The sequence below is a fragment of the Monodelphis domestica genome, chromosome 4 (assembly GCF_027887165.1).
Source record: "Monodelphis domestica isolate mMonDom1 chromosome 4, mMonDom1.pri, whole genome shotgun sequence".
In the NCBI taxonomy this organism is placed as follows: Eukaryota; Metazoa; Chordata; class Mammalia; order Didelphimorphia; family Didelphidae; genus Monodelphis; species Monodelphis domestica.
The window spans coordinates 439,655,140-439,665,463 of NC_077230.1; the positions used below are offsets into that span (position 1 = coordinate 439,655,140).

General features: G+C 37.0%; 1 protein-coding gene across 1 annotated transcript; it reads right to left on the reverse strand.

The window, feature by feature from the left end:
* Positions 1-2,088: 2,088 nt before the first annotated feature.
* On the reverse strand, positions 2,089-3,033 carry LOC100017162 (olfactory receptor 2AJ1-like). The gene has a single exon (XM_001365105.5). The coding sequence runs from the start codon at positions 3,031-3,033 to the stop codon at positions 2,089-2,091; it is 945 nt and encodes a 314-aa protein (XP_001365142.4).
* Positions 3,034-10,324: the final 7,291 nt, after the last annotated feature.

The window sequence follows — 10,324 nt, forward strand, 5'->3', positions numbered from 1 at the left end:
TTCAAGTGTAAGATGTTACAATTTTTGCTATTTGTTGTTTTATTAGCTCATCTCAATGCTCTAAGCATTTGTTAAATCCAAATAAGATTGTTGCATATTAATTCATGAATCACAAATTAGCATCCTTTAAGCTTTGTTTTTCTTTTAATTATTTTGTTAAACATTTCTCAATGACATTTTAATCTTTTTCTGGCTGCCGTTGGAGCTTTGTGGGTTACATGAAGCTCAATCTTAAATTAGACAACTTTGCTCTTAGCAGCTAAAGACTTCTTTTGAGTTCAGACTTCTTACTGCCATATTTGAGCCATCTGTGAATTTATTAATGCTGTCATCAGTGGGCATAATTGGACAATGGAAAAAAATATGTGTTTAAGTAAGCTGTAAGTATCAACAATAACTACTCATTTGTGAGGAGTACCATTGTGGATATTAAGGATTTCAAAGATGAATGAAATAAACATTACAAGTACCTAGTAAAGTATTAAGAAGATAGGAACTATAGTACATCCATTGGAATTGGCTTTTTCAAGGAATCTAGCTACAAAAGATAGAGATTGTCATTGGCAAGGATGGAAGGATTAAATGAACATTTTTCAGGTTGGGGGAGATATGGACATGATTTTAGGCAGTACTAAATGAGACAGTAGACAGGGAGAGATTGAAAATAAGTGATAGATTGAGGGTAACAGCGGGAGACAGTTTGTTGGAGGAGATGAGGGGGAATGGATTGCTTAAATAGGTAGAGGGATTAGCCTTGGTAGAGATTAAAGCTACTTCATCATATGAGATAGAGTGAGGAGGAGATAGTTGGAAAAGATATCTGAGAGCTGTGAGATGAGGAAGAGGAGAGAAGAGGTATCTTCTTGCCTCCATTTTGTTTCTGCAAAATTTGAGTCAAAACTCTCAGCTGAGATGGTTGGGGAAAGGAAAGCAATTAGAGATTTAAGGATGATGAAAAAAGTTTGAACGTGGCACTGTGGAGAGTAGTATAGTGAGTTGATTAGTAAGATATAGTTGGATATCCTAGATTTCCTAGTGAGGGCTCAGTTGAAATTGTGAATCATTGATGTATAATTGACCCAGTCCAAATGGTTACATGATTATCTTCATTTTTTTGTTCAGCATAATGTATGTAAAACTAAAGGCAGTAAATGATTAGAGTGATTAAAGGCTGTCCCATTATTAAAATGATAAGAGAGTGAGAGATTCTTCCAAAGGAGTTCAATTTTTGCTACATACCAAACATATTAAAGAATAAATATGAAAAAAGGTTCACAGCTCCTAAAGAGATCATGTTCTATTAATAGAAAACAAAGAAGTAGACTGGTGATGTATAAAGAATGAGAAGCAGAAGTTAAATATGCTGAGGGATACATTGGTAAAATCCAGATGCATATGTTTGTATACATACATACATATATAACTAGATATGACTAGCGTTTTGATGGGACACATTATGAAATATTTATGATTTATCATGCACAAAAATTGCAGAGATAAAAAGTTAGAGAGGTTATATTCTATATCAGTAGAGAGAGGAACTCATGTAGCCATCAATAATTCAGAATCCAAATTTTTCTTATTCAAATGTTCAAAGAGAAAATTTAATAATATCTGCAACCAAGTCAACACAAGTGACATCTCTATACATTCAGGGTAAAATTATTTCCTTTTGTCAGAGAAGAGGAATCTCTGACTCTTTCTCTCATTCTTTCTGTGTCTCTTTGTCTCTGTCTGTGTCTCTATGTCTGTCTCTCCCCTTAATTCTTTTCTGTCTGGGAGTAATCGCTGCTGAGCACCGAGAAGTTGGCTTCCAGATAGGTAGCCAGTGAGGGATTCATGGAATATTTCAATTTATGATACCAAGAACAATGCAGTCTGACAGTACCTTTGATGCAACCATGATAATGAACATGTATGCCAAGAATCACACAACCTTTAGACCATCTACAAATATTATTTTAACATGTGATTGCTATCCTCTACTTATTTGGTGTCAACCGATAAATTCATGAATGTTACTTGGAATAGGTTCCACACATTTCTAATAAATTATCCATGGACAATTAATCTAATTTTCAATCAATATTAATTTCTGTGCATGAGAACACTTCCTAAAACCTTCTTCATGGCACATAAGACATCTTTATTTCTGAGGCTATAGATCATAGGGTTGAGCATGGGAGTGAGGATAGTATATAAGACAGCCAAGATCTTGTCCTGGCCTGGAGTATGATAAGACTTTGGCCTCATGTATGTGAAGATAAATGGCCCATAGTACATGACAACCACAGTCAGATGGGAGGAACAAGTGGAGAAGGCTTTTTTCTGGGCCTCCATAGATTTAATGTGAAGCACAGTACGGAGAATCTGACCATAGGAGGCAAGAATGATGGAAAAAGGAATTAAGAGGAAGAATACAGCACTCACATAGACTCCTCTTTCATAATGTGATGTGTCAACACAGGAAAGTTTCAACATGGCTGGAACTTCACAGAAAAAGTGGTCAATGGCCCTTGTGCCACAAAAGGGGATGTAGAGTACATAAGTTGTATGAATTGTAGAGTTGATGATTGCCACGAGCCAGCATGAAGCAGCCATAATGACACTGATCCGATGGCTCATGAGAATGGGATAACGCAATGGATGGCAGATGGCTACGTAGCGATCATACGACATGACTGTGAGAAGAAGGCATTCAGCACCCAGGAAGATTAGGGAGAAGAAGACCTGGAATCCACAACCTGTAAATGTGATAGACTTCCTGCCAGATATGAAGTTGTTTGCCATCTTGGGAAAGATGTTCGAGATGTGCAAAATGTCCATGAAGGAGAGATGACTGAGTAGAAAGTACATTGGAGTGTGGAGCCGGATGTCAAGGCGGATAAGAAGTATCAAGATTGAGTTCCCCATTATTGCCACCATAAAAATGATGAGAAGAAATGACAAGAATAGAAATCCATATTTGTTTGGATCCAATATTCCTAATAGGATGAAATCTTTAGAAAAAGTATGATTCTTTTCTTCCAACATCAATATCATTTCACTTTTCCACCTAAATCCAGAAATGGAAGTTTTAGAAAAGGAAGATTGGGTAAATTAAAGTCCAGGACTGAGTCTGTGGCGACATTCAGCCACCTTTTTGCTACGTATTGAATGGTCTATGCATAACATCGTATTAAGATGCACACATATGTATCCATGTCTGTGTTCATTGCAGGTTTGGTTCCAGACCACCCAAATAAATTAAATATCATCCTACTTAGAGAATCATGTGAATTTTTGGTTTCCTAGTACATATAAAAGTTATGTTTATACTAAGCCTTGGTCTACTAAGTACCCAATAGTATTATATGTAAAATATATACATTAATTTAATCTATTTGATTGTTAAAAAATGTTAACCATCATCTGAGACTTAAGAGTCATAATCTTTTTAGTGGTGGAAGGTCTTGCTCAATGTTGGTGCCTGCTGACTCATCAGGGTGGTGGTTGCTGAAGGCTGAGATGGATGTGGCCATTTCTTAAAGTAAGACAACAATGAAGTTTGTCCATTGATTGACTCTTTCTTTCCTTTTTTAAACTGGATTAGGATCTCAGAAGTTATTGAATAATGAGGAGGTATTTTAATCTGTGATAAATAAGGAAATGTCTACATATACATTAATTGACTTGGAACTAAGAATGATAACAAATAATGACATGGGTTGGTAGAAGGAAAGGGGATATCTATTGGAGTTACTGACAAAATTCTCAGTTATGCCAATAAATTATAGCCACAGAATTCATCTGTTCTACTAGTTTTGTGACCCTGTCAATTAAGGATACAAGGTAATGCTGGTCTAATTTATTCTTGATGGAGCTATGTTGGTTCTTCGTATTCCTTATTTCTTTTTCTAGATAACAATTTAGGATTCCATTAACATATAATACATACACATATATACATATCTTTGTATATATGTAATATATTTCAGTTTCTCCTGAGGCAGCTACATCATGTGGTGAAGAGAGGTTAAGACTAAGTCCCAAGCTCTGAGTTCAAATATAACCACAGATACTAGTTGTTTGACTCTGGACAAATCATTTAATTCTGTTTCCCTGAGTTTGCTCATCTCTAAAATGAACTGGAAAAGAAAATGTCAAACCACTCTAGTATCTTTGCAAAGAAAATCCTAAATGAAGAAATAGATGGTCAGACATGAATGAAACAACTGAACAGCAACAAAATTTCTCCTGGAATTGAAATCAGGCTCATGTTTCTCTAGGCTATAGGTTCTATTCACTTTTATTATTTTTGAAAATTTGTCAAACATTTGACTTCTTCCAAGCCTCTTGGACTTATCCAATTCACTACAGTATTTCAAAGGTCAATTGTATTTGCTCAATAATCAGTCGTTTAGAGTCTACATCCCCAATCACATCCCCATCAACACATGTGATCAAGCAGTTGTTTTTCTTCTGCGTTTCTGCTCCCACAGTTCTTTCTCTGGATGTGGATAGCTTCTTTCTCATAGGTCCCTCAGAATTGCCCTGGATCATTGCATTGTTGTTGCTTTTAGAAATACAATAAATTCAATGTCCTGTCTTACACATATCCCCCAAAGTACTTTGGAGAACTTTCCATAAATATCAGAGGGATAAAGAAATGTGGAAAACTTGTCAGACTTCAGAGGCTTCTATTGCAATCTTGCCTTTTAGCAAAACTGAAAAGTAAGCCAACTTTATGTCCAGGGTTGACAGTCTCCACTTGCTGCCCTGTTTCCCCATAGTTGGTGTCCCTCTGATATCACCTTCTCAGGTCATTAGAACCCCAAGACCCATCCTTATTGCCCGTTACTGAAATCTGCTTTTAGGTGAGCACTTCTAAGTCATTCATGAAAAAGCTTACATGATTTTTAGTTGAGATGTTGCCTCTCTTAGGCTTATTTCAACTCTTCTCCAAGAAATTCTGAGATGGTAGAGAATCTATTACACTGGAGGAATCATCCTACACACTGGATTTTCTAGGATATATTGTTCCTAGTGAAGTTGTTGAAAAGTAATTTGAAAAAATAGACAAAGTATCCTTATAGGCTCTATAGAGAAATATTGTAGTATATTAAGAGAGCAATGAATTTGGCTTCAAGAAGAACTGGGTTCAAATTCCCTATTGAACTTTTAATAACTATTTATTGGATTACATCATTTCTATGTCATTAATTTTTAATTTGATAATTTTCATTTTCAAATTTGATAATATTTAATTACGACTCTGGGAAAACTTTTTAAATTTGTTCTATCTCAGTTGCCCCATCAGGAAAATTAGGGCACTGGACCCACTTATTTCTAAGGTCACTTCCACATCTCAGTCTATGATCCTGTCCTGACAGAATTAATCAGAGAATCTATCCAAATGAATATAGCAGGTAAAATAGAACATATTAAAGCAACTGTTATTTGACTTCACTGGCCAACTCAAGAGGTTGTTTAGGCAGTCTGATTTAAGTGTTCTGAAGAAGTGTCTATAAAATGCAGCCAGTCTGATTCAAAGTTGGCCATGGTAGTACCAATAAAGCCACCAAAATTACTGCTGGGTTCTAAATACCTCTGTGAAAATGAGTTGCTATGCCCTTAGTTTGAGCCAGATTGTCTTTAATTAGAATGTCTGCTCAATCTAGAAAAGGGAATGGCAAAATACTCTAGCATCTTTGCCAAGGACACCCTAAATGGGGGGCAGCTAGGTGGCTCAGTGAACTGAGGATGGGGCCTAGAGACAAGAGGTCCTGGATTCAGATAGGGTCTTAGACACTTCCTAGTTGTGTGACCCTGGACAAGTCACTTTACTTCTACTCCCTATCTTTCACCCCTCTTCTGCCTTGAAACAATACACAGTATTGATTTTGAGACATTAAGTATGCTTTATTTATTTTTTAAAGAAAATCCCAATGGGACCAGAAAGAGTTAGACAAGATTGAAAATGGTTAAATCACAACAACAACTTGTTTAATCCAGTTGGGTGGCTGGCAGGCAAAATTTCACCTGCCAAGTTCATTTCTGCCCGACCTTAGGTTAGTTTTATTGAATTCTAAGCTAGCCTGTAGATTTGAACCATTGACTGAAATAAACATATGGCCTGTTCCAAGAGTTATTGTTTCATTAAATTCAAAGCTTGTGGCCCTTCACTGTTGATATGATAAAATGCAGACTTCTTAGCCTGGCAGCTATGGCACCTAACAAGCCAATTCTAATCTCTCCATCCATTTCCATTTCACAGGCTCCCCTGATGTCCTCTACATTGCCATCCAATTCAAATCATCAAACATTGCTCAAGAGCTTGCAATGTGTAACAAACTGCACTTTGCAAGGGGGGGGGGTACAGAGACAAAGGAACCCCCCTCCCCCCCAGTCCACCTGGATCAATCTTTTGCCCTCCTGTGTCTGTGAATGACCTACGATGAAGATTCTCTCATTTGCAGGTGGAAATTCTCTTCTTCCAAGCTCCAGCTCAATTATTGCCACCTCCATGGGATCTTCCCTGACTACAGGATGACTATGAGCTTTCCTGATGAATCTTTTTATGACTCTTAGAAGCCCCATGACTGGATATCTCTTCTGCTCTGATCACCTTCTACTTCACTGCAGGCTGGTTGTATCACCCATATTTAATTAGAAGCTACTTTGGGGCAACTTATAGTAAATCAAAAGCATTTATTAAGTGCCTACCAGGGGTCAGGCTCTGTGTGAAGCCCTGGGGATATGAAGAAAAGCAAATGAGAATTGTTGCCCTGGAGCAGTTCATACGGTTTAATGACTGAGCACCCAACCTCACCCAGAATAGGCACTTATTTCATGTATGTGGACTTTTATTATTTAATAAAAAATGCTCTTTGAGCCAGTTTCTGTAAGTAGGCACAGTCTGGACTTAGTTGATCACTATCAGAGAATAAGAACTTTCTCCTGTCTGGAATCACTCATTTCACTATCTCCCCTTATCTAGAACATCCCCTACCAGGAAAATCTTAGTCCACAGGCCAGCAGAATAAATTATTCTCTTCCTGCCTGCAGCAGAGACCAGTTAGTCATGATCTTTTGTTTTAGTGATGGTTCCAGGTTAAACAGGAAGATACCCATTAGTATTCAGCTTTACATTTTCCCCAGACAAAGAAAGCAATTCCCTCATTCAGTAGATTCATTGAAAAGAAAAAGAACTTAGTCAAATTGGTGGAGAGGCATGGTTAATGCCCCACAAAAGAATCAGGAATTTTGTTGCCTCCTGGTTTAAATCCATGGGACAATGGCACCTAAATGTTGCCCCATTCCCATTCTGATCTCATCTGTCATTCTTTACTCTTTTCAGGAGCTTTCAGGAGCTAGATTCATAATGGCTGCAAATATATAAAACCATGTCAATGTTACTTTCAGAGACTCCATAAGGCTTCTTCTGGCTCCTGCAGTCCTAGGGATTAGAGATATCCTGGGGGAGAATGATCCATAGAAGTTTTAGGGACGGTATTTTAGCTTACCAGAAGGGAGAAATACTGGACAATGAGTTTTGGGGGATAATGGGATAGGCTGACTCCTGAATAAATGAGTTTCCTGGTAGGAAATGTAGTCAAAAAAAGGCTGGAAAACCACTTGTACAAACTGTTGCAAAGGAAACTCCTCCTGAATTGGGCACAGAGTGGAACCAGCTGACCTCAAAGTTCTCTCAATTTTTGACTTTGATTCCTTTAGCCATCAAGGCAACCAATTGGTTGCTGGATTGAATCACTGATCATTTTATTTCTTTCAGAACAGTTTTATGCATTAGCTTCCTACTGACAATGCTAATGTAAATACTGCCTCTTCATTTAAAAAACTTGCAATCACAATACTGTAATTGAAAGAGTGCTGGATTTGGAATCAGAAATTCAGAATTCGAATTCTTCTGCTGTTTATTGCTTCTATAACCATTAGCAATTCAATTAATTTGTAGGGACTCAATTTCCTTATCTGTATAGAAATGCAGATGGAGAACCACTTCCCTTCTCTGATCCCCTCCTCCAATTCTAAATCAAGATGTTTGGCTTCTATGGGAGGCAACATGGTGTATTAGAATGAGAATCATAATGTTTAAGTTGGGCTACAGGCAATCACCAGCTGTGTGACCCCAGACTATTCATTTAGTCTCTGAGTTTCAATGTTTTCAACTATATGTGAGAATAATAATAGCAACAACCTCACATTTTTTTCTGAAGATTACATGAGATAAAGCTTTAAGGAGTCAGTCAATAAACATTTTTTAAGTCATTACAATGTACCTGGTTTTGTAAGCATAAAAATTGAAAAGCTCTCTCTAAATATCTCTTATTGTTACTCCTGCTTTTGTTCTTACCCTGTGATTCTATTTTTGTGAAAAACAAAACAAAACAAAACATAAAAACAAAAAAGGAATCCAGAAATCAATGGAACCAGTACCCTAATTTCCCATAGTCCCTCTTTCTTACCTGTGTGGCTAGAGGCTACAACACACCTCAGCGATCCCTTTGGCATCCACAAAAGGCTCAGTTACTTGTTGCTAACTAAACTAAGAAAACACTAATACAATGAAAAAAGACTGAGAATATTTATGTATCCAATTTCCTTTAAAAAAGTTTCCCTGATCATTGCAGTCAAAATGTGTAGCTATGCTCTGGTGGAAAGACAGCCAGAAAATGGGGGGAAAAAAAGTATATGGCACTGCTGGCTCTTTATTGCTTTCCTCTCTATCTAGAAAGGCCAAGTATACATAGGATAAAAGATGCTACCGCTGAAGAAGATTCATATTTGTCAGTCTGAATCAGAACTACAATATCCTTTGGGATTTATAATGGCCCTTCGTAGAATCCATTTGCCCAACTATCCCCTTCTGGTTTTACAGACTAATTGAATGTTTTCTGCCGAACCACAGATGATTCATCAAACAGCTTTATGGAGTGTAACTGGAAAAGGCAAACACGATGACAAAATATCTTTCGTTAATGCCAAATGATGACTGGTTGAAGGAACTAGGGATGCAGGGAGTTATTAAGGTTCATCCATCCCATTTACTAATCCTATTTTTACAATATTTTAAAATTTATAAATATAAATCAAATGAGGATTTATTCTCCCAATCACACTGGGGGAAAGATGATAATATAAAACTCATTTTGCAGTTGAGAAAACTGAGGCAAAAAGATTAGGTGGCCTGTTCAAGGTCACAAAATAACATAACCCAGATTTGAACTCAGTTTTTCCTGACTCCATTCCTTGTCCCCTATCCAATGTCTGAAGGGCAGTTTTATTGCAAGAAGAACAAAATCCGTCTGGGACCTCCATGTCAAATTTAGGCTATCTCATTTCTACTGATAATAGGAAACACTTATGTTCATCGGTGGTCCACAAATCACTGTGTTTGCAGGATAGAGTTTAAGCTCTTTAAGCTTTTATTTTTAAGACAATGTTTCATTTAATGATAGAAGGGAATGAGCAATTATTAAGCCCCTACTCTGTGTCAGGTACCTTATACAGTGCTTTAAAAATATAATCTATGCCAGAGGAAAAAGGAAATTGGTTTTCTCAAGGTTATGAAGGTAGTTGTTGGAGAAAATTGAAAAGTATCGCTGGCAGTAAATATGGCAATAATCATCTTCTTCAAGGGATAAGTGAGGCATTCAAAGCCTGGTGGTAATTGTGCAGTTGGCAGCTGTTGTGTCCAAAGGACTGCTTGAATGACAACCTTTTTCTTTCTTCCTTTGTAGACAAATTCATCCACACCAGTTGATTATTAGGTCAGAACTAATAAACTTAACATTCTTGATCCCTGAGGTTAATGGTGGTTTTTTTCTTTTTTTCCCTTTTTTTATTTTATTTTATTTTTTAAAAATATATTTTATTTGATCATTTCCAAGCATTATTCGTTAAAGACATAGATCATTTTCTTTTCCTCCTCCCCCCCCCCCCATAGCCGACGCGTAAGTCCACTGGGCATTACATGTTTTCTTGATTTGAACCCATTGCTTTGTTGATAGTATTTGCATTAGAGTGTTCATTTAGAGTCTATCCTCTGTCATGTCCCCTCAACCGCTGTATTCAGGCAGTTGCTTTTCCTCGGTGTTTCCACTCCCATAGTTTATCCTTTGCTTATGAATGGTGTTTTTTTCTCCTGGATCCCTGCAAATTGTTCAGGGACATTACACCGCCACTAATGGTGGTTTTTTAAAACCTTTAACAAAGGCACATTTTTGTTGTTGTTCAGTCTTATCTTTAGATATAGGCAGTTTATTTTAGATAAAACATCATGAGTAAAATAAAAATTGTTCAAAGCCCCCATTAAGAAAAT